The 25556-nt window shown below is 41.0% G+C and overlaps 1 protein-coding gene across 1 annotated transcript; it reads left to right on the top strand.

Moving 5' to 3' along the window:
* The first annotated feature begins 569 nt into the window (after nucleotides 1-569).
* pde6d (phosphodiesterase 6D, cGMP-specific, rod, delta) lies at nucleotides 570-21728 on the top strand. Its single transcript, XM_028445372.1, has 5 exons — nucleotides 570-832; nucleotides 10443-10531; nucleotides 13261-13386; nucleotides 20574-20679; nucleotides 20754-21728. The coding sequence occupies exons 1-5, from the start codon at nucleotides 783-785 to the stop codon at nucleotides 20833-20835; spliced, it is 453 nt and encodes a 150-aa protein (XP_028301173.1). The 5' UTR covers nucleotides 570-782; the 3' UTR covers nucleotides 20836-21728.
* The last annotated feature ends 3828 nt before the right edge of the window (nucleotides 21729-25556 follow it).

Raw genomic sequence — 25556 nt, 5'->3', positions numbered from 1 at the left:
AGAGAGATATAGTGAGTATTAACCAAGTACCTAGTTAGCATAGCAGAGATTGTTGATTTTATTGCATAGACTGGGTGTGTCCTAACTGCTCCAGGAGTCCCGTCCATAATCACACCATTTTATTTTTTTTAATTATCCCCTACCGCAACAGGGCAGCAAAAACCAAGGGTTTAGTTACTCTTTCAACCTTTCTACTCCAGTTTCTAAGTGCACATGCGATAACCTTGATTCTGGTAGGATCGAAGATTGATATTGGGCCAAATTCAGAGGGATCCTGCAGAAAGCAAGTAACTATTTAAATAGTTTCTTTGAAATGTTGGAGGCAAAGTAAGCAGGATGAGGGTTAAATCAAAGTAATTGTGACTTAAGTCTGTTAAAGCTCAGTGCCCTGATCGTGTACGGTTGTATTTGATGGAATTATTATCAGAATAAGTAAGGGATAAATGTGTGTGATCGTCTGTGACACACAGGCAGTCATACCTTTGCTAATACCACCGCAGATACTGACGCTGTGAGCCGTTGCTAATGGTGACGCGTCCCTGTACAGTCTAGTCCCGCCCATCTCTCATTCTTTTTCTGGTTGGCTTGGAGAAAGCAGCTTGTTCGCTGACTGGCTGAGGCCCTTGCCAGTCAGTGTGTTGGGTATATTTAGATGATAGCATTAAGAGATCAGAGTTAACCTGCGCTCCCACTACACTGAGCTACCTGTGTGCTAACGGAGCCCGCTGTTTCCTCACTGCGACACATTCTAGGATATCTCCGGCGTCAGACTACCATCTGAAATGTCTTCGAGCGAAGACAGGGCCAAGGAAATTTTGAAGGGCTTCAAACTGTATCCTTTTCTGCTCGGTGGTGCATGGATGCTAGTCCCAGGTCTCTGCTGGTTCTCTGTGGTGTGTGAGTAGGCCATCGTCGGTGGTCCTGGTGGTCGCGGGAGCTACTGGTTAGTGAGGTTAGCTCCTCTGGCTAAGCTGTCGTTCGCCCCTCGTTCACATGAGTGGAGGCTCTGCCAGCAGAAGCAGTGACCTTGCTTTTCACTGCGTTTGGGGGATAATAAGTGATGGCCATAACAGCTTAGCTTTGTTTGTGACGTGGTCTACAGAAGCCATGTGTGTGTGTTATTGACAGCTGAAAGAGATGTAACTTGTGTTTTTAACAGTCCATGCTGGTTTAAAAGGCTGTGATGATCATAGTTTTTACAGAGATAAGCATGTAGTAAAGCAGAATACCTGGATGTACAAATATACAGGAGGAATAGTTTATTTACTTTATTTAATCAGTGATTCTGGTTAATGTCAATGTAAAGGAATGGCCTACTGTACATTCTGAACCTGCTTCTAGTGGAAGATCAAGTAAGACGATTTTATTTCTATTTAGTATCAGATTGCTTATTTCATCAAGTGCTTTAAGGAGAACCTTGAGGTATATCCAAAACCTTCCGATGGGAAAGGCAGGACAATGTGGCTGAAGAGAAGATGTAGGATTAAAATATAATTTTAGGTGGTGTGATTTTTATTTTGTAGACCAAATATTTACAAAGAAGAGAAATGCTGGCAGAAACAAATCAGCGTTCTTTAAATACTCCCAACATATTAGAGGACATCTTTAGTTCCTGGTACTTGGTACTAGGGCTTCTTAGTTCTGCTGGCCTGTTACCCCACCCAGGGCTGAGCAGATCCTAAGATGTGATGTCGCACACTGATTGGTCCGTCTGTCTGGGCTCAAAGTAGCTGTTTTTTTTTTTCTTCTTTTTTCTTTTTCGCTCAGTAAATGCTTGATTGCGTTCATCTTCTTTCACGTGTTTAAATGTTGCGACTCCCGTCAGACCCTCCTGTGAATGGCTACCAGTTTCTACAGACTCTCGGTCATCCTACAGCACAGATCATAGCCTTGATGCCTGAGTTTACTGTCAAGTTTGCTGTAAGCCAAATTCACTTTCCCTGCATTTCCAACTAGACTTTACAGATCCTGCTGGATTGGAATGTAATGACACAGAATTTTATGTGATCCAGCAACTGTTTTCATCAACACTTTTCTCTACATTTGCTTAAGTCGGTTGTGATGTCGCTATTAAATTAAGCTAACCTGAGTCCATTTAGTTTTTATTGAACCAGAGAAGAAAAAAAAAACAGGTGAAAATAGACCCTTTTGCAATGTTACAACTTCACTACATGCTTAAAATGTAGCTCCTTCATAGTATTTTATGACTTAAACAAATCTTTGAGCTGTTTTATCTTCCATTTATGCAAATGATTATGATCTTTAGCTATTCATTATTTCATCACCTGTACTTGTTTCTGTGCAGGTGATGGTTATCTGTTATCTGTCTAGACACTCACATGCAAACACTCATTCATTCACTCCTACAACAAGGATGACATTTGGAGGCTCCATTTAAATTAACAAACATGTTGTTGACTGTGTAAGAAGGAAGCATGAGAAGAATATGCAAACTATGTTTTCTTTCTTTTTTATTTATAAATTGAATGTTATTATAAAAGATTTTAATGAAGCATAAAAAATCCTCTTGTTTTGTTTTAATATAAGCCACACATTCCACCCATAGACAATGAGGATGTTGAAGAACCCACATTATTATTAACTCCTGGTTTTTTTGCAGGCATTTCATAGTAAATCCTGCTACCAAACATCTTTCTTCACTCTTTATTTGGTGAACAGCGATAACTTTTCACAACAGAGTGAAGTTGGGATCAAGTTTTATTGCACATCAAGCTGAGTTGGGGTCAATTACATTTTTCAGTGACAATCACGTTTTCAATTACCTATATTCAATTACAATTACAGTATTCTCCATTTACAATTAAATTGCAATTATTTTTTTTATCCTCAGTAAGTCAATTACAATTATGTTCTCAATTACTAAAGCTCAATTACGATTAATCACATTTACTCTGCCTGAAATAAATAACCTAATAAAAGTTAACATTCCTCTTGAGTTAGCTTTATGTTAGCATCTCTTTATTGATAACGGGTCCTACATCAGCTGTAAAATACACAAATCTTTCATCTGAATTCTTTCTTTGTATTGGTTACCTTGTTAGGCTTCCTAATCAATGAAAATAGGCTTTAAAGGGGACATATCATGCTAAATCTACTTTTTTAGCCCTTAAATGCATTTTGTTGTATATTTAGAGTGTTTAGAAGTACAGAAAAAATCAAATTAGTCTCTTCAGGTGCTCCGTAGATATCTTTATATTCTGTTTTGCTCATATTTTTCAATCTGTTTCAATTTTTCTATTCTCTATTACGTTTTTTGAACTACACAGTATTTGCAGCGGAACTGCCAAATTAGTACATCAACTCCAGGTCCAACACTTCGAGCAATCCGCCATTTTTATTTCTCACTTTTATTTTGTAGTCCAAGCTCAAGGATGCCGAAGTTACGAGAGGATAAGTCAAAATGTTTGGTTGTTGGATGTAGTAACCCACACGCTTCATTACAACGTCTCCCAGCATCAGAACCTTTTCAAAGTGCCTGGTTGAGTTTTATTTTTCACGGAAATGTACCCACATCTGTGGGTGTCATTTTTGTGTGCGCGAAGCACTTCAAGGATGACTGCTTCAGCAACCTCCACCAGTATAAAGAAGGACTTACAGAAAGACTTTGTCTGATTGAGGGTTCAATTCCTTCTATCTTTGGAGATGACGAACAGAGCACTTCGGTAAGCTGTAAATAACGCTAAAAAGTGTGATGATAAGACGTCCCTGTCATTGTTTTGTTAGCATTAGCAGTTGCACCGTCTTCAGACTTCATATGTTAGCTCTGTGTGCTCGTTTTAGATCCTTGATGATATGGCCTACATGATTTAATTTAAGTCTAAAGTTTTCAGTAGTCATTTCATTTTGCCATTTTTGTCTTTGAAAAGACTGTATTAAAATGCATTTCGTGACGTTAGCCTGGCGCTAGCGTTAGCTCGGCGCTTGTGTGTTAGCTCACTTGTTAGTGTTCTGCAGGTTCATCATCTTCATTTTCATCTCGCTCCACCAGGTCCGACTCTGGCTCGAACATGTAAGACTGGATGGACAAGTCTTCCATTGTTGACATTGTGTAAATAACGTGTGAATAAACTTTTTCTGCGCCGCTACATAGCCGTATCTCTTCTATCAAACTACAAAAATGGCCGAGCAGGGTGGAGTTGAACCGAGTGTCACCTGAAGAGGGGGCGGGGTATGGAGTGTCTCATTTGCATTTAAAGAGACCGCACCAAAACGAGTTGCTCTCAGAAGCACATCAGAAAAGGGGCCTGTGGAGCTATAATAATGAGGATTTCAGACCCAAGCATTGCAGTTCCGCTTTATATAGACCACAACTGTATGATTTATATCTAAAAAGAAAGGATTTAAAACCATGATAGGTCCCCTTTAATATATTGGTGTGGGAGTCTGAGCCTTTTTTGTGTCAGTATACCCCTCCATTTATTTTTGTAATAAATGGTAAAATGTGGGAAATCTTTACATGAAACATATTTTAATAATTAACTACATATGTGTAGAACTGTAACATGGGATGTACCTGAAGATGTAATCAGGATTTAGAAAAGCAGTTTTTTGTTCCTAACTGAAGCCCTCTTACTGTAGTTAGTCGTTTTATTCTGTCCTGTGCATTCCTTATTTGTCACTAGCAGTGGCATAACAGGGACAGTGAGATGGAATGTAGAGTGTTGGTGCCATTGGAACCTTTCCTTGTCGTTCTGTTCATGGTAGAGTCCGGTTCGCTGTGTGTTGGACAAGCACACATTTTACTCGGATACATAAGGAAATATGAGTGTATTTGCATGCTGGAATGGATATAGTCCTTCTAGGTTGAAGGTGAAGTGACTGACATAGGATGTTGGGGATGTAGGTGTATTGTGTGAAGACAAGCTGTAGATGATGGCTTCATGTTCACTCATTAACCCAACTTTAAAGTAAACACAGACTAAAGAGTGACTGGAGCTTTTCACTGGAGACTCATTACTGCGTTTATGTTCCGACTGATCTACCCAAGGACTCTTGTGGTTTACACACACACACACACACACACACACACACACACACACACACACTTTCTGCTGCAGACCGTGGGGATTACATTTTTCAAATGTGTATGATATTATGATTCAAGAATGTTTATTTGTCATCATGTGCTTGAACATGTACATAATTAAATAACTTCCCCAAGTTCCCTGTTAAGCCATAAAAAAAAATCGAGTAAGGAATACAGCTTCAGAGCTCCTCCTATCATCTTTTAGCCAGATTTCTTTGATATTAAATGTTAGTTTTATGGAAACAGATTCAGATGTTTTGATGAGAGGGCCACAGAGAGGAGAGGATCTCAGAACATGCTTTTTTTATTCATGTTGCTAAGGGAGATCAAATTATACTGTTTCAACATGTCTACATTGTTCTGGAAGGTGTACAGGGTTGGGTTCCTTGTTAAGATATGGATACATCAGCCCTAGGGTGAGACTTTTTATCCTAAAACAAAAGGCCTCTGCCTGCTATTGTTTCACCACAGAGAAACAAGTGTTTTAAATAAATTGTGTCCATTTAAATACCGACTGTGCATTTGTTAATTTCACGAAGAGTTTGGATGCTGGCTAACTAAAGTGGCTCGTTGCTTAGGTGGAGTTGGGTGAAGGGCTTCACAGATGGTGTAAGATTGAGTGCATGTGACACTAAGTAGGATCTGAGTGTGACAGGAAACCCAGTGCAGGATGTTAAAGAACAGAGCGCTATGGTCGTCTGTACTAGTTTGGTTTGAGTCTGCTCGAAATAATAGGATGAATGAGCTTTTTTCTACTTTTATGGGCTAACGATAAAGGAGCAGGGCAAAAGAAAGCTAAAATATCATTTGCCTATCTCTAAGTAATAAAAATGTCAATTTATAATAATCCTCATCTTAAAGCTGTTGGAGATGGTAATTTTTTTTCAAATCAGATAAAGACATAGTGTAGGCCTCAGATCAATAAATAAAGGATCATTTGTTCAGGAAAAAAGATGAAAATGCTCCAAAACAGTTTGTTTTGACCACAACTGTAAACAATGCATTGTGGGATGGAGTTTGGTAGAGCACTGGTTCTCAAACAGTTTTTTTAGCTCTCGTACCCCTTTTCTCATACTTCTAAATCAAGTAATAAGTACCCGCATTTGTCCAACTACAACATTTTGCTCAGAATACTAAGAAAAATCAACAATAATGATGGAATGAGTTATAACACACATTTTAAAGAAACTAATTTTGTAAATAAGTGTGAATAGATTTATTTTTATAGTTTATATTATTTCTGGTCATCTCCCACCTGGTGTGGGACCAAGAATGACCCTTGTATTTTCAGTTCTAATCATGATTATTATTATAATGATCATTTGAAAATAATAAACCCCCATATTTTTAATGCTTTTGTTAATTTACCCCTCTCTCTCTCTCAAGTACTGCCTGTTGTGCCATCGCGTACCCTCATTTGAGAAATGCTGCTGTAGACAGATGCATAAAAGTGTTTTTATTTCATACTTATTGTGATTTATTGTGTTGGCCCACCAAAAAGTTTTTCACAGACTGAAATTTCAGGCAAAATAATGGCCGATTGTTTATTTTTGGGTTTACATGAAAAGACTTGAATCCAGGCCGAAATTGAATGTCTGGTGGACTGTTTGAAGAAAAAACACAAATCACAGTAAGAATGAAGAAAAAGCACTTAATGCATCAGTCTATGGCACTACACATCCCACAATGCAATGCACAAAAATGTCAAGTGTCATCTGTTATTTTCAAGCAAATGATCTTAGATTTATTGATCCATGAGACCAACATGATCTTTAACTGACTAAAAAAAGTGTGTGTTTAGTGATAGAATATATTCTACTTGATTTTAATTACTAATAAAAATTGCAAAGCACCCTATACTCATAAGTGTAAATGCTACGTCCCTAGTCTCTGATGGATATGTGTGTGTGGACATTGATAATGCTGCATTGTTGCCGTGGGTGTCTTAAGAGTATTGTTAAGATGGAGTCTCTGTGATTGACAGTTATGTTGTGCGAGTCTCTAGCAGCTGACTGTCTAACAGGTTGATCAGACAGCTTGTATGAAAGACCTCGGCTCCGCCCTTCTCCTGTTATCAAAGTCATTGCTTTGCCATCTTTGAGAAAGCAACAGGTCTTTGGTTGAACTAGTAACAATGTTACATCATCCACATCCATGTAACTAAACATATAAATCAATAGGATTTAATGCGTTTTTGGGTATTTAAGTCATATTGAAGAGCTTTGTTTACTCTAGTTTTGGGGGTTAAATAGAAAAGAAACAATGTGTGTGACTTGTGTAGATTGAAGTGAAAACTATGGAAGGTACCGTAAAGCAGGCAGACGGGTGTGGATTCAGTACAAACTAAAACTCACACTTCTACACAAAAACAGGAGACTTATTGAGGGCAGAAGGAAATCAGTAACCTTATGACACACTCCCAGGTGCACGGCTTATACAATATATAGCGCCTCCGATTTTCCGTGATTGCAGAAAATGAAAAAACAGAATTAATTTAAAGTCAGGCCCTAACATGACACAGAATGCATGTTTATTGTTTAGGGACAATACCAAACATTTACACAATATTTTTCACCAGAAAACGGGTGATTGAATGTCAAGAGAGTGTGAGAAACTGACGATTATGTACAATACCACCAGTAATCCCGTTCGTAATCTATGTGTTACAATGAAACCAATGATCATATTATCGTGTTATAATGTTTTTAATGTGTTGTGAAAAGCAAGTGATTCAGATTATTATGACAAATATCTGTACAAATACAGCTTTAGCTGATGGTGTATTAGCTGAACTGGAAATCAGTTTACCTGGTGACACGTTACAGCAGAAGCATCTCCAATCGCACTGTTCTGCGGGGTTTGTTGCAACACTGAGGGTGATTTTCCAGATGTTTTGGGATCATATCACACATGTCCATGGGATTTTTCCTGTTAAACAAGTGGCTAAGTGTTAGCAGTGTGGCTAACATTGCTCATGCCACATAATCTTAATATCAGCGTAACATCCCATTTTTGTAAGTCATCTGAATCATAAAAAATGTAAAATTATTAACAGTAGTTGACACTATTCACCCCATTAGCATGTTTGGTACGATTTCAGAAGGTGAGGCAATAAAGATGAGGAAATGGAATAGTATTAAGTGACACGGAAATTGGCAAAGTTTGAAACAGAAAATCGTAGGCTTTGAATGTATTTATTTTCATGTATTATCTGATAAATTAAATTAAATTGTGCTCACAGCTGTTTACTTGATTAGACTGTGCAAAGGTGAGGTGTGCAGTGTATTTACTGCACAGGATAGTAGCAGGTATAACATACCCATGGCAGAAACCCAAACACACAGAGGAAAATAAAACACAATTGATTTCTAGCTAGTCATTGAAACTTAATGAAACCCAAACTCTTTCAAGCTAAACCAAGAACTAAAGTGGGGCCCCATGGAAAAATAGCAATATTCAACGTAATCTACTAACTGTTAATGTGAATATTGTATTTCCTAAGGTCTATAGCCTTTGGGTAAACTCAAGGTTTGTTGTGGTAGCGTGCTTTACTTCACATCCCACCTAGAAGGTGTTCATTTCAGCTGACAGCTCTGTTACCTTCATGTGAGAGTACAAATTAACCTCCACAGGCCAAACGTTTGTATGACAATGAGAAAATGTGTACCGGTATTTGTTTATTCATTCATATTTGCTAAAAGTTTTGGAGTTTTTCCTTTGAACCTATTTAGTTCCTAGGAAGGCCTCACGAGGTCTAGAAGTAGTACGTTTAGTTTTTTGTAGAGATGGACACACGGCTTGTCTCATTAAAGAGTGCTGATCTTAAAGGTATTGAGGTGGATTTTCCCAAAGTTTAGAAAAGAAACGCCCTCTCTACCTTTTGAAAAAATGCACATGCGCAACACTCTACCTGCTTCCAAGAGTGAACGCCTATTAAACGTGTATGAGAGAGCGTACACAAGCCCAGTTTTTCTCGTGTACAGCTCTGTTTACAAGTTGGTGTCAGCATTGCTCATAAGCTCACTTTCCAAAAGAAGATTTGCACTTTTCCCACTATGTCAGATTCGCCATCCGTAAATGAAAAGTGAGAAAGACGAGCTTCAATAAATGGCTGAAGCCGTAGCTCACGAGACACATAAACACTTGACAGTGTGCATGCGCAGCAAGCAAAAACTAGCTACTAGCTAGGGACGAGCACTAAGGATGTGAATCTTTGGGTGTCTCATGATTCGATTCTTAGGTTCTCGATTCAAAAATTGACAATGTATAGTGTGTTAAGGCAAATTATGGCATCAAAACAATACAGTTTGTATAAGATAATTTAAATAAACTGATTCCAATGATGTAATCACAAATGCAAACTTAAGACACAAGGTAACATTCACACACCAGTAGGACAGGACTGCCATGCAAGGCGCTAGTCGACCACTGGGAGCAACTTAGGGTTCAGTGTCTCGCCCAAGGGCACTTCGACACATAGTCAGGTACTGGGATCGAACCCCCAACCTCTCGATCAGAAGACGACCCACTACCACCTGAGCCATGGTCGCAAATGAAAACTTACTTACTGTACAATAAATAACTTGCATAAATAAAAGCTTAGGTCAGCTGCCCCTTTCTTCCAGAAATAAGGGTCAACTCTCAGTGACGACAAGAATAAGTTCAAAGTATACAAAAAAAAAAAAAGGTGGCATAAGAAAAGGAGTGGAGGGGGCCTGGGGGGGAAGTGGGTATCGTGGCCCCCTCGTGTCTTTATTATTATATCTTATTTTGTTATTAATATACATTTTTCCACTTTTCATCCCATTGTTCTCTGGGTGTATGCTGTTGAGTTATCACATTGTTGTTTGTCCCTGTCTTTTGTCTTGTATGCTGGTTGCAAAATTAAAAATTAAAAAAATATATCTATATTTTCTTTAAATAGATTTTTTAAGTTTATGAATCAGTTCAGAATCGTGGATGATTAGAATTGTGATTCTTATGTGAATCAATTTTTTTCCCCACCCCTAATGAGCATGTACGACGGCCTTACGTAAACATATCACCAGAATGATTGACAATTAGGAGGACCAATAATCTTGACGATCCACCTGAAATTTGAAGCCAAAATAACATTCTCCACAATTCCTTTAACTTTAATGATTGAGACTTGTACAGCTTTACATGTTAAAGAGTTTTCTTCCCCCGATCTGCTGAAGGAGCCACTGATGAAGACATTTGGGTATTAAAGAAAAAAGCTTGGGAAACAAAACATTTTGTATTGTCTCTTCGCTTAAAACCAGTTTTAAGTTTGATTGGAAACGTCAACTATGCAAAATACACAGAAGTGTCAAATGAAGCAGGAAGTCTATTATTCTTTACCACGTTTGATGTCACTTAACCCTCTTCCTGTCAGTAACTGGATGAATCTACGTGACGCAGAGTCAGGCAAAGTTCTGTGGCAGGGGACGGAGGACCTCTCAGTGCCAGGAGTTGAACATGAAGGTACGTCTCTCTGACAAGCTGCCACTAACACTTTATTTTAAACATGGAAACAATTGTTCCTCAACTAAAATTATCAATTTATTTTTTCTTCTTTAACGCACTTCCATGTGAGAAGAGTTAGTTTCTTCAACACAGGGCTAATAAAGCATATTGGGGAGAAATTCTGATAAATGTTACTGCATGTGATAGAGCCTAGCGTTACGTTGCTGTGTGAATCTGATGTGATGCTGACGGGAGAGAATATTTAGCGTTGCAATCTCTTTATTTACACAATGACATGCTATAGCAAACATATACATATTTTTATCTGATAGACTGACCTACATTAAAGACTGCATGCATCGGATGCTTTCAGATCGATAAATAAATTAATTAATTTGTTAATGTGGTGACGCTGAGAGCCTCAGTCCTGTAAGATAATGTAAAATACAAATATAGTCCACCTTATGATGTAGGCTGAGCTGTATGAACGCAGCATCAGACGAGGTAAAAGTGAAAGTGAAATTGATCAGTGTATGTTTATTTTCCGTTTTTCATCTCACAAATTTAAGCATTCATTACCTGCTGCTTTTACTGCAGCAACAGTGTTTTTTTGGTCTGAATTATTTATTTTAATTCTTCATGTTTTTAAAGAATTATTCCTCATTTGTGATGTAATATGCTCTACAGTTTCTCTGTGATTGTGATTGGTCTGATGCTGCAAATTAAAAGGAGGGTAAGGAAAAAGGAAGGAGAAAAAAAGTGGCACGGGAAAAGGAGTAGGGCTACCAACTGAGTCCTAGTCAATGTAGATATTATTTTTTTATTTAGTTATTTTTATTTAATTACTTTTTTTCTCTATTACATCATTATTGTTATTATATCTTATTTCATTATGAATATCATTTTTCCTCTTTCCATCCATTCCCTCCTGTTATACACTCTCACACACACACACACACACACTGTTTACTGTATTGTAAAGATTTGTAAATGTCGTATGTAACACACAAGCAGTCTGCTTATTAAGGTGGGATTGTTAAAACTGAAAGATTTGATTGAGCTGCAGACACTCAGTTATGTTCAGAGCTAAAAAAAAAAATAGAGCATTACCAGAACATTTACATAAGTTGTTAGTATTTCGTTTAGGGGATGGGGACCATAGAAGGACATTTAATTTGAAGCATCAATTTGCAGGAACAACCTTAAAGCAGATGTGCTTTTCTGTTGTTGGAGTCAAAATGTGGAGTTCTTTACATAGCACTATATAGAGCTGTTTGAATGTGTTTCAGTTTAAGAGAATGTAAAAGGAGAGACTCAGAAGACATTGTGAACAATAAGCTGATTAAAGTGTTGTTTTCTTTTTTTGGTGCTCGAAGTAGCTGTGTAATTCCTTGAAATTGTTAATGTATTATTTATTCAATATTAATTTTGAATAATGCTATGATATCATATACCCACTGTTTAATATTTATAATTGAGTAAGGGGCAGGCTATATAAGATTTTTTTTTCTTTTTTTTTCTCCCTACTCCTTTCTGGACATGGAATGTAACGAAGTTGAATATTCCTTGTGAAAAATTGTCAGCTTCACCATGACAGAATACATAAATGAAATGAAATGTTTTGCCAACCAGGAATTACTTTTAATGAATTAAATATACAAAGTTACATTTGTAGATTTTCAGACATTGGATTAAAAAGCTTGGCCCATTTATACAGAAGAGACTGTTTTTGACATACTTCAGAAATAGGAAAAAATATTTTAATAAAGTGTACACTAAAATGATCTAATCATTTTGTTTCACACTATGCTTACTGTGGAGGACAGTGGCCAGTTGTTGACTTTTTATGACTGACATAAATTCACATTATCATAATGTTGTCAGATGGAAACCGTCAACATTTCGCAGTCGAACAAAGCTGAATTTCAAAATGAAGCGAGAAAAAAGTCATTTCTCAAATTTAGGCCAAATGGACAGAACTACACACAAATAATCCACACTGCATCACCCTGTCCAATAGAAAGAAGCAGTGGACAAGGAGAATAATAATAATAATAATTAATTAATAATCTCATAATTCCTTGTATGAAGATCCAGGAGTTTTGCTGAAAATTTTCTTTCAGAATCTCACTAAACAATTAGTCTGACTTTTTTTCTGCCAGAGAAGGAGAATAAAGAGCTATGCTACAGTACTATCTATCCCTTTTATTTTTATCTCATCCACAGTAAGAATAAAGGGAAAAACTCAATGCATCTGTCGGTGGGATTTCACGTCCCACAATGCAATGCACCAAACTTTTCCGACAGTGTTTACAATGGAAATCAAAACAAAATTTCCAATGGCAATTTCAACCTTGTACATCTTATTTGTCTAAGCAAATGATCTTCGATTTATTTATCTGATTTAAAAACATTGAAATGTTATCTTTGGGTGATTTTATTTGTTTTTGAAATTGTTTGATATGTTTGTCATGTGCCTTAAGGATTCCTGTATTATTATGGGGTGGTATGTTTCTCAGTGTGTTGGTGTGTGCTGCAGAAAAGGAGTGATTAAAAGGAGCACTTAATATGGTGTGGCTGGAGGTGATTAGGCCTATGATACATGAAAGCCCTGTGTGTTGAGTTTGTTCTCTCTGTGTCCGAGAAACGGTCTCTAAACTGTGTTAGCCTACGATCATGAATAATGTGTTTCTTTTTTGTGGCGTGTGCCTCTCACCATGGTCACTCTCGGCTCCTTGTCTTTTAAGCTCGTGTTCCAAAGAAGATCTTGAAGTGTAAAGCAGTGTCCAGAGAACTCAATTTTTCTTCATCAGAGAAACTGGAAAAGTTCAGACTGGAACAGAAGGTTTTCTTCAAAGGACAGTGTTTAGAAGGTAATTTTATTCAGACTTACTCTATTGACTGCTATTAGCAAGGTAACAAACGCCCAACAAAATCCCCTTTTCTTGATGATACACCAAGGCGTTTCATTTTGCTGGGTGGTAGTGCCATGAAACTCTCTGATAGCGCTATATATTTTACATTTTGTGGAAGGAAGGGAAAATGTATAATTCACATTCTGAAATGTTTAAAGCAATCTCAACCTTATTTCCCTCAAAGTCTGGCCCCAATATGACACAGAAATAGCTCACATTGATGTTTTGGGACAATATCACACATTTACACACCATTTCCCTGGAAAACTGGTGACGAATGTCGAGCAAGTGTAGCAAACTGATGAATATGTCAAATTTTGCTTATAATCTCAATCGAAATCTTGCACTGCTTGAAGAGTAAGAACACCCCTGCCTTCTGCTGACCTGCCACTAGGAGGGAAATTCAAAAAATGCATTGATTATTGGTGTTACTGCTGTAGCAGTAAGACACGCCCACTCAGATTGCCCGGTTGCTGTGTGCAGAGACAAACATTAATACACACAATGATGTGTCTGTACCATACCTGTCAAGTATCCTGTTTTGGCTGGGAAACTCCCACATTTTATCCTTACTTCCCACCATCGTCCCGTATTAGTATTCTAATGTAATAATAATTAAAAGAGGCCTTACTTAACTGAACGCCGTCACTAGCCTTGCGAGAACTGCCACCTGAAATGGCCTGAGTGGCAGTTCACGCGAGATTAGTGCCGACAACGGCAACAAACCCGAAAACAACTCAGAAGAGAGATGAAGTTGTTCCGGCGAAAAAAACAAAGAACTTATGTAAATACCTTGGAAAATGAGAGTTTACCGTCCTAAAGAGCATCAGGATGTTACACGTTCTGTAAGATTAGTAACTGAGATTTTAGCATCTCCCACAGCGGAAGGAATGATGTAAGTTGGCATGAAAAATCAACCAATCACAAGCGCCACAAATATACACTGCTTCCAAAAAAGTGTTAAAGAATGTAACGTTTGTAACAAATTTGTCTTATAAGTCATTAGTGAATACCAGAGAACCACATGAGTGAGCATGAGAAATTTAAAGAAAATATGTAATGAAAATAAATAGTAAATGTAACTTAAAGACAAGCAATGTGAAATTAACAGTAAATATGCAATGTGTTGACTTGTATATGAACTGTAAGTATATTAAATAAACAAATGTGCTTCATATACCCATAATGTTTTAATATAGATATATGTAATATTGAAGTTTTCTATATCAATATATATATAATATATTATAGCCCAATTTTGTACTGAAATACTAGTTTTAGGAGTCGTTGCTTTTACTTCTAAGAACAGAATGTAAAGCTCAGTTAGATGGATTTCTGAGTGAGTCCTAACCCAGACCTTCCCCATAACAAGCTACACTACAGAACTCACTCACTGCTGTCCCTTACAGTTGAAAAAGCCAAAAGTGGCACATATTGTGCAGCTATTTGTTAATAAATGAGCCTGTGTAGCATTTTGCATCAGCAAATTTAACCCAGAATTCGCTTTCTGCTCAGACTTCATTTAAAATAAAGTTATCTAGATTTATATTGTATGTCACCATTTTGAGAAAATATATTGAGTTATGAGTTTTTTGGTCCATATGGCCCAGCCCTAGAAGGAATGTTCACAGCATTTCAATGTTAATAAAGGTCAGCCTACCAGATTCTAATCACATAATTGTATTTAATAAATGGTTGACACATGGCTATTTTAGATTCCTTGTACACCTGTCTTAAAATATAAGGGATACTGGAGCTTGGTTGGGGTGGTGGGACGGCTCGTAGCAGGCACCAGAAAATTTCCCTTATTTCAAAATCCAAAACTTGACAGGTATGACCTGTACACACACACATAGGAGTTCATAAGCTAGTATTTGTCACTACAACTACAGACGCACACAATCACGATGTGAAGCTCACACACAGCTTTAGAGACACCGCTCAGGGCCCTGCTCTCCCTCTACCCCGCGCACATAGAGGGACAACCACACACATCCATGCACAGGCAGTAGACGGGTTAAGATGTGTAAATACTGTGTACACAAAGCTTGATGAACCCTCTGATTAGACCAGAATCTGCTCTTTATAGAAGCACAGAGATAAAAACAACACTACAGTAACGCACGGGGCATTAGACTTTCTTAATTATGCTGTCAATCAACGCACAGTGAGGGCTGTGATTGGAGGAAATCCTCTCCCTCCTCTCAGCTTTTATAGGAGAGGTGGGCCAACAGTGAAAGTTGAAGATTCAGGGGAATCTGAAACAACCTGCTTCAGCCACTAGCAAAATTCACTTGTAATAGCTGACGTTCAACCCTTAGTGGCCAGTATATCGTACATTTTACAGCTAAATACGCAAAATTAAAATACTTATACTAAAATGTGAAGAGTGGGACTAGGATCAATCAACAGCACTACTTCATACCCAATTACTACACTAGTATTCAGCAGGAAAAAGTGGGTTTTGGGTGTACTTACTCTTTAATCAAACCGCTGCAGGATTTCGTGCAAAACTTCCATACAGTTTGAAGCTGTAGTGCTAAAATCTGTTTAGGGGCCCCAAACTGATGTTTTTATCAGTCTCTAGAATCCAAAACCAGAGAATGAAGTTGTTCTATTACAGTTTCAAGAATTTCACTAAATGGAACAATCTCTGCGACGTACTGAACCCTCATTTGTTTCCATGATTTGTTGTTTGGGAGCAGATCGTTCGGTTACGTTGTAACCTTGGTTCTCTGAGTGGAGAGACTATCTCTCCACCCAGTTACATATTCCATATGTACGGGGACTGATCCCACAGTTGACGTGGATATTTCTTTAAGACACACCACTATGTGGCCCATGCACGGGCTTAAAAGCCCCAGGTGTGCATGCAATCACTGATTCACATTGATTGGAACGGTTTCCGAGCGGCCTCGTGGTGGAGAGATAGTCTCTCCACTCAGAGAACCAAGGTTACAACGTAACCGAACGTTCTCTATCGTATCGAGACTATCTCTCCACCCAGTTACATATTCCATATGTACGGGGACCCTGTAAGACACACCGCGAGGACACTGAGGAGACAGAGCAACGCACCCCTCTAGTACCCCCCCCCCAGGGTCCCGACCCTGGTAATCGAATGAGACGTCACCACCACCAGAGTGTTCCAACAGTGCACGTGAACAATGACACCCAAAACCATGCTATGTACATAATACACATACACATACGTGGGCCCCCGCCAGACGCATGTGCCTACCCCCAGCCGAGGCGCCAGACGCAGCTCCCGGTATGGCCAACCCTGCCAGACGCAAGGATCGGGCGTATGTGTATGGAGGGGTAGCCGGACGGCCTGCCTTCCCGCTAGGCCCACGGATAGGAAAAACCCGGCCACCTCTAGCTCACCAGCGCAGGGGCGTAAAGGAGAGACCCTGGTCACTTTGGACTAGTACCCAGCACAAGTTCCCCAAAGGAGGTGCCGGTAGCCATATTAAGGCTGTAAAACCTTGCAAAGGTGGACGGACTCGCCCACGTAGCGGCCGCACACACTTCGGAGAGGGTGGCTCCCTGCCACAGGGCCCAAGAAGCGGCAACGCCTCTTGTGGAGTGCGCCCGTACCCCTCCCGGAGCTGGAGCACCGGAGTCTGTGTAAGCCCGTTGGATCTTTTCCACGATCCAGTGAGACAGCCTGGATTTAGACACCGGCTGACCTAGGCGCCGGGGCTGAAAACAAACAGCTGGTCGGTCTTCCTGACAGCACCAGTTTGCTCAGTGTATACCTTAAGCGCCCTGATCGGGCATAGCCTCGACCCTTCCTGCGCCCCCTCATCCCTGTCCCGGGAGGGGCGGAGGGATATTAACTCTACTGGCTGGTTTAGGTGAAAATCCGAGAGCACCTTCGGCAAGAACGCAGGATTTGGGCGTAAGAGCACACCCGCACCGCCGGACAGGAATCTACAGCAGCTCTCGTGCATCGACAGAGCCTGTAGCTCTCCGACCCTCCGCGCTGATGCCACCGCTATGAGAAACGCAGTCTTCAGTGACAGCCACTTCATGTCCACCGTTTCCAGGGGCTCGAAGGGTCCCAGTCGCAAGGCAGCCAGCACCAGCTTCAGGTCCCACGTCGGGACAGCCAACCTTCTACAGGGGGCGAGCCTAGCAGCGCCTTTCAGGAACCGTGAGACGAGGACGCAGTCAACCTCGGCCAACTTGTTATTGCCAACACGAGCGGCCTTGATTGCAGCCACCATCCCCCTAAGGGTGGAAGGTGATCTCCCTGCCTCGAGCAGCTCCTGTAGATACCGGAGTATCTCGGGGTCCGAGCAGGTCAGCGCATCAGCCCGATTCAGCCTACATTATGATGAGAAGAGGTCCCAGCGGTATGAATAGGCTGCTCTAGTCGATGGTGCTCAAGCGCCCTGAATGGTCCGGACCACCGACCGGGCTAACCCCATGCCCAACAGGCTGGCCCTCTCAGGGGCCAGGCCCAGAGCCTGAGCCCCTGGGGAAAGGGATGGAACAGGGTCCCCTGCGCCTGACTCAGGAGGTCCCGGCGAGCTGGAAGTTCCCATGGACTCCCGTCCAGGAGAGGAGCCAATCCCGAGAACCACATCATGTGTGGCCAGTTGGGAGCCACCAAGATTAGCCTCACCTCCTCCACCTGGGCCCTCAGCAGCAGGGTGGGAAGGAGACCGAAAGAGGGGAAAGCATACAGCAGCCCCGGGGGCCATTGGTGTGCCATGGCATCGACGCCCAGCGAGGGGTCGTCCCTCCCCACGGAAAAGAACAACGGGCAGTGCGTGTTGTTCCGGGATGCAAACAGGTCGGCGACAGCCCTGCCAAACCGACCCCAAATCTCCTCTGCTACTTCCGGGTGCAGTCGCCACTCTCCCGGGGCCGGCCCCCCCCTGGAGAGCAGATCCGCCCCCAGGTTCACCAGCCCGGGCACATGCATGGCTCTGAGTGACAGGAACCTCGTGCCTGCCCATGTCCCATGTCCCATGGCCTGTGCCCTTCTCAGATCGGTATTTGAAAATAGGCATCCTCCAGGTCGACGGTTGCAAACCAGTCGCCTACCCGGACAGCCTGCTTCACTCCCGGTATGGTCAGCATCTTGCATTTCAGAGGCCGGAGGAACTTGGTCAGCCCTCTGAGGTCTAATATTGGCCGGAGGGTACCATCCCGTTGCGGGATGAGGAAATTACGGGAATAAAACCCCTTCTGACGGTTCTCCCTCCCCACCTCCCGGATGGCCTTCTTCTCGAGGAGAGAGGAGACCTCTGAACGCATAGCCCCTCTGTGCTGCAGGTCTGTGATTACAGAAAATACAGCCAACCGAGTCACAGGAGGGGTGTGCAAGAACTGTAACCGGTAGCCCTGGGTCATTGTAGAAACGACCCAGGGGTCTGCCCTCAGAGCCTCCCACGCTGCACGGACCCCTTGAGGACAGGGTCCAGTGTGGGAGGGCATAGCGTCAGGACTGAGGCTGAGGCTGGGGCGGCCTCTGGCCGCCGCTGCCTCGTCTCCCCCTTTTAAACTTACCTCGCCTGCCCGCCTCTAGCCGGCCCCTCAGATCCCGCTGACTCCAGTCAGGCTGAGGAGGTTTTGGCTGCGGTGGCTGGGGGCGCCGCCAGTCCCGGCTCCGTTTCAGGGAGCCTGCTACTTCTCGGGCGCAGCGGCAGGCTTCCTGCACCTGCTGGAGCATGGCCGCTGCCCCCGGCCCGAACATTGCCAACGGCTCTACGGGCAGTTTGAGGAGGCAGGCCCTGTCGTCCGGCTGCAGCATGGACTGCGACAACCACAGGTGGCGTCTGACCGTCCAGAGGCCCGACATGGCTTTTCCCGCCGCCTCGGCCTGCTCCCTCATCAGTTTAGAGAGAAGTGAGGAGACCTGCTGCAGCTCCAACAGCAGGTCGTCACTGCACCCCTCCTTCAACCGCTGAATCAGATGGCGTTGATACAGGGACAATATGGCCCCCGTATTGCCAAGCTGAGTCTGGACCGCCATGGCACCATGCATTTTGGTGAGTAGTGCGTCCATTGTCCTGCAGTTTTTACTGGGGCAGCTACTTCTCCCGAGCACCAATTGCGACGGCGAGACCAAAGCCGCTAAAGCCTGGTCCACCGGAGGTAAAGGCCCACAGCCAATCCTCTCATGGTTGTGAACCGCCCCTAGGCGTCTACAGAGCCCAGACCAGCGACCTGACGGCGACTGGAATTGCTTCTGGAGCACCTCCTCAAAGTCCGAGAGGAGAGGGATGAGGAAGCGCGTGGAACGACTCCCCTCCGCGTCATCGAACTGGGAGGGGGGAGGCCCCTGGTCAGATGGCAGCTCTATGCCTTATGCCGCTGCCGCCCTGCTCACAATCTCCTGAAGGAGAGGGGGTGGCTCCGCCCGTTCATCCATGACCGTTTCCTCCCCCAATGGGAAGGAACAACTGTCTGAGGGCTCCAGGTGTGTCTTAAAGAAATATCCACGTCAACTGTCCCAGTGGGATCAGTCCCCGTACATATGGAATATGTAACTGGGTGGAGAGATAGTCTCGATACGATAGAGAACACACATCATGGTATTTCTTTACTGTAAAAGGGGTGGACGTGTCATTTCTCTTTATGTAATCTTGTGTGATTTCAGTGTAAGCCTCCTTAACTCATCTGAAGCATATACATATAAAATGAATGATAGTAATTGACTCCATTAACCCTATTTAGCATGTTTGCTTTCAGACACTTTAATAGCCAGTAAAGTCTCTAAAAGGGGGTAGATGATGAAATGGAAATAAAACTTAAGTGTAAACGCAAGCAGAAATGAGTGAACTCTGAAACGGAATTTAATATATTTTGAAATGAAAAATGGGAGTCCTGAAATATCATTGATAAAGCTTATTAAAATTGGTTGCTTTCCCTGTTCCTCCCTGTCTTCCTTGCACACAAGCTCCTCGCTTACAGTTGAGGACAGCCAACGTGTGTCAGCCTGTGTCAAATTTTTCTGTATAAAGATTGAAATGTTGAAGTAAGTTTGTGTTGAAGGTGATAATGAATGTTGAAGTCCTTTAGGAATGTCTCTCAGAAGCTGTTTAGTGAAGCCAGTCACTCGATAATGATGAAGGAGTAGCTCTGATTAAAGCTGCAGGTTGGACACACTGTGCTCTCTCTCTGTGCAGAATGGTTCTTTGAGTTTGGTTTTGTCATTCCAAACTCCACCAACACATGGCAGTCTCTGATAGAAGCTGCTCCAGAGTCCCAGATGATGCCAGCCAATGTTTTAACGTAAGTCCTTCACAGCAAGGCATTGTGCTGCGTTCACTGTAATTTATGTTGTGTAACGTGATTTTGTCTTCCAGCGGAAACGTGATTATCGAGACCAAGTTCTTCGACGACGACCTCCACGTCAGTACTTCCAGGGTACGGCTTTTCTATATCTGACCTCGGAGCTCCACAGTCATTGTGACATCCTGCTGAGGTCTTTGACTTCTGGAGGTTAGCTTAAGTTTGCAGCTGTGAACAGCTCATTCCTGACTTGAAATCTTCATGTTAGGGAGACCCAGCTGTGGATTCAAGTAGGCTTTGTGTCTGGCTCTTCTGTTGCTACTGACTTTGACCTTGGCGAACTTCAGGATCATCTCTCTCTGCAATTTTCCTCCAGACTGTTCCATTGTAAATGCATGACCACAAACTACTCCCAAATGAAGTGTGTGCTTAGTTTTTAAATTTGTATCTCTCCAAGTTTGGATTTACTCAGGAACAACACTTTAGAATTATTTTCCACATTAGACACTGTTTTCTATTGCCATCATGTCCCATTAAGAAGTTAGTTCGCTACAAAGAACATGCTTGATCATGTCCAGTCAGGAAAAGGTTCTGGGTGCTATCCTATTAATGAAATATCTGACCAATTGTCGCATGAGGTGTCACATAAGCTGAGATGATGAGCACTGGCTGAAAGCTCAATGTTGACTGAGTGTGTGCAAACTAATGTGGGTCCCAACCTGCTCTTCTTCTTCAGGCACTACTGCAACTTGTGACGTGTATATATAAATATACATATTAGGGCTGCAGCTATCTCTTATTACATTTTTAGATAAAAATATAAAGTAAGACAGATCACTAAATAATACCAACCAATTTGTCTACTTTAAGAAAAAAATTGAAGTTATTTATGACATACAAAGGGAAAAAAGGAAACATAAATAGAGTATCTGTCATTACAACATTCCACTACATGTTGTAATGTAAGGTAAAAAATGCAGTAATGGTAAAATAAATAAATGAGGCTTTGAGGCAGAGAAAATTGGATCATTTAATTTAATCAAGGTAATCGAGAACCTCGAGGAGTCGTTGCTGCTCTATTTTTTATATATATATATATATATATATATATATATAAATATTCTATAAGGACATGAAGGAAATTAAATGATCCAAGTGGTGAAAATTGTATTTCCTTTGTTACTTTTGCAGCTGAAACTGAAATCCAATCCCCAGTATTCTGCAATACTGGGGATTGGATTTCCCAATCCCCAGTATTGGGGATTGATCAGGACTCTTTGATAAAGGCCTGATCAGAGAACGCCTGTTTGTCACCAGCATGGATTGGGTTACTGTCAGGTTCTAATACTGTAGGTTCTCCAAGAACTAAGAAAAGGATTTCACAGAAGTAAAAGAACGATCTGCAGTTCGATTAGAAAGTCTCTGCCATGGAGGGGAAATATGTAACACAAGTAGGTTGTCACATGTATTCTATCTAACCCCTCCACGGGGCGTTGTTAAAGATGTAAAAATACTCCCTAAAGGCTCAGACATACTCGCGCGGACTGTCCGCTCTCCTCAGAGCTCTCCTCCCACTCCGCGTACCGCCGCGGAGTGGTTTCCATTAAGATCCTACTTGTCCCATGATTCTTAGCTCTTTTGTGTAGTCCTTGTACTCCTGGGAAGTGTTTTAAAGGTGTTGCTACTGTCGTAGCTTGTCTACCAGCCTCTCCTCTAAACTCGTGTTCATCTCTCCTGCTCTGTTTCATCAGGAGGTAAAATGCAGGTTTGTGTTACATTTAATGATGGTTGATACAAGGCCGAGCAGTGTTTTGTGGGACACCAACTACGCGGACAAGTCCTTGCAGTCGTAAAATCTGAGCTTTGCATTTAATTGGCTGGCGGACTCTGTTTTGCGGGTGTCCGCCCGAGTATGTTTGAGCCTTGAGGTCATCTGGGGAGGAAAATGCTCTTTTCAGAGGTGAGATGAGATTTAGAAAGGGATTTGTAAAGGTTACATTTACTGAGAAAGATACACTTGTATACAGATAAATACCAGCCCTGCTCTCCCACACTCTGCTGTGGTTTGTGTTGCATGTAATTTAAAGTTTGATCATTGATCAAAGCCCAAAGCAGGCGATTTCAGGTCAGGACTAACTGCAGAATGACACAATTTTCACTACAAACTTTCCCAAAGACTCCAAAACTAGTGTTACAAGAGGGTTCACACCAGGGCTGTCAAACTCTTCTTTTTTTAGGGGTCAAATATGGAGCCAAGTAATGTCAAGTGGACTACAGATTATAGGTGGGAGAAAACTAAAATTATATCATTAATGTCCTCTAGTCTGCATTAACACATGTTAATGATATATAAATGAAGACTGCACAATAATTGATGCCAACAATACTTGATTTTGTGACAAATTATTTTAAAAATGTGCGTTCTTTTAATAATTTCAGATTAAGGATGACTTCCATCATGTGATTTTGACATTGGACAAATGTTAGCCCTGCAAATATTGTGGAGTTTCATGGAATTGGTGTATTTCTAAGGACAGTTATTTTTATTCAATGATTAATGTTTTCTCTTGTCATTTTTACTTTCTCTTTCGGGCCAAATTGGATGCTCTAAATGGCTGGATTTGGCCCCCCGGGCCCTGAGATTGACACGTGGTACCTGGGAGTAGAATTGACACCTTTTGGGCTCCTAAATGATATCAGCCTCAGACACTCACTACAGTTGTTTAATGTCAGATGGAGCCTGATGGTTAAAGTCTACTGCAGTTTTGCTCTGTACATTTTGGCAATTTTTTTCTATTTAGACTTCCGCCCTGTTCATGTGTTAATGTCACTGTTTAGATGCTGAGTTCTGTACAATAGACTTGTGTTTTATTATGACAGAAGTTGTGAAATAAAGTCAACTTATATTGTAATCAGGTGGTTGTGTTTTTTTATTTGCTTGAGATTGCTATTTGAACAAAATGTGTTTACTAGTACAAAGGTTTTTGGGGCACTAGTGTATTTTGTGTTACTACAGTAGTAGTTCTGGCAAAGCTTAATAGTATTAGTAAAGCCAATAGAAAACGTAATGCACATTAAGTAGGAGAAAGTAGAACCACATCCAACTCCCTAATTGGTTGTAATGTTTTCAAAAGTCAAGGCAAGCCTGGATTGGCTTTTCCCGCTCCCTCATTAGCATTCACTTAAGTGAAGTTGTGCACTAGTAAACATTTTATTATTTGTATTGCACTTATTCAACATTAAAGTGATTTAAACAGTAGAACAAAGTTTTTTTTTTTTTCATTTTTAAAGTGAACCTGAGGACTTGGTCTGTGTAAATCTGTGACTAAAACCACATTAAACCTCGATATGAGCAGGTGTGACGGTAGTTTTACTGTAGATGTTTGCCTGGCATTAGTCGAGCTATATTCTGAAAACAAAGACTTTATGATTAAGTAAACTTAGAGATTGTTTGACATTTTTACAGCAGTGTGGAAACAAAGCACTGACTCTTCAAATCAAGCTGACTACAGTAGGAGCTGCTGAGGAACAATTTAAGGTTCTCACTCTGCTCAGTAAATGTATGAATAAAAGAAAAGTCAAACTTTTATCTGTTGGTTTGTGCTGCAATCTGCGGTTAAGGGTTATGCCTGTCGCTAAGACAGTGAACGGATTAGTGTCAACCTCAATAAGACAACCTTCCACTTTGAAATATTTAGTTAGTCTTATCAATATTATTGTGTGTATCCATTTGCGTGGTGTAGCAAGGATAAAAAAGCTCCCACCAATAGAGAAATAAAGCATTAGAAATGAACGTAGCAAACTCCTTTCAAAAGTCTTTTGGGAAATATTCCTAAAAGCTTTTTGTGTGGAGTTTACATCAATCAATCAATCATTTATTTGTATAGTGCCAAATCATAACCAATGTTCTCCCTGTGCATGTGTGCATCGCTCCTGCTTGGTCCTACTTCCAAAATCATGTACGTTGTTTCCAGTGACGTGCGGTCAGGTTCACAGTACATCAGCTTCTGCTACGTTCTCTAGCTAGTGGGCGGGATAACACTACAGTCAGGATGACAGCGCCAGAGATGATAGAGAAACTTTTTTTTTGAGGAAAAACGACAGCTTTTAAAAGATGGGGGACCAACACCTGAGCTACCAGAGCTTCAGCAAAGGTAAGGTCAGATTATTGTTCATATTTTCTACAGTGAATGGTACAAAAGGAAGGATTGGCTTTGTGGATGCACCTTAGTGAGGCTGTTCTGAGTTGTTGTTGTTGACATTTTCTCCGTGTTTCTGTGTTTCCAACACAAACAACGGATGCACTGCCGTCTCATGAGATATATTTTGTTGGGAGAGTATGGAGGCTATATTAAATTATTGTTTATGTTTCTTTAATGGTGTTTTACGATGTTGATTTTGTTAGATGGCTAAATACTTTTTCTTGTGGATCTTGTTGGGTTTTTTCTTTCTTATTATGAATTTCATATTTTGATTAGCACATTGAGATGACTTTGTTGGAAATTGCTTTAAATACAAATAAAATTGATTTGAATTGAATTAACACTTGCCAGCAAAAGCATATGAAATTGTCATTGGTGGCCTCGATTTGCAACGTGCCTACCCAACCCTAGTGGTCACGGCACGTCACTGGTTGTTTGGCTTTACTGGAGTTACTCTCAAGAAAGTTATGTATCTAACGAATACAAAAACATTTTTAAGTGAAACATGATATAGGTCTATTTGTTTCTAAAGCATGGTGTATCTGTTTAATAAGTATGTTTCTTATTTGCAAAACAAAATGCATTAGTTTTTGAATAGTGTTTGAACTGAGTTTGTGAGTCGTTGGGCATGATGACATGTTTAGTCATTTATCTACATGACTACATTTCCCATAA

The sequence above is a fragment of the Gouania willdenowi genome, chromosome 4 (assembly GCF_900634775.1).
Source record: "Gouania willdenowi chromosome 4, fGouWil2.1, whole genome shotgun sequence".
In the NCBI taxonomy this organism is placed as follows: domain Eukaryota; kingdom Metazoa; phylum Chordata; class Actinopteri; order Blenniiformes; family Gobiesocidae; genus Gouania; species Gouania willdenowi.
Note: the sequence above shows the minus strand (reverse complement) of the source record. Positions and strands in the feature narration are given on the sequence as shown.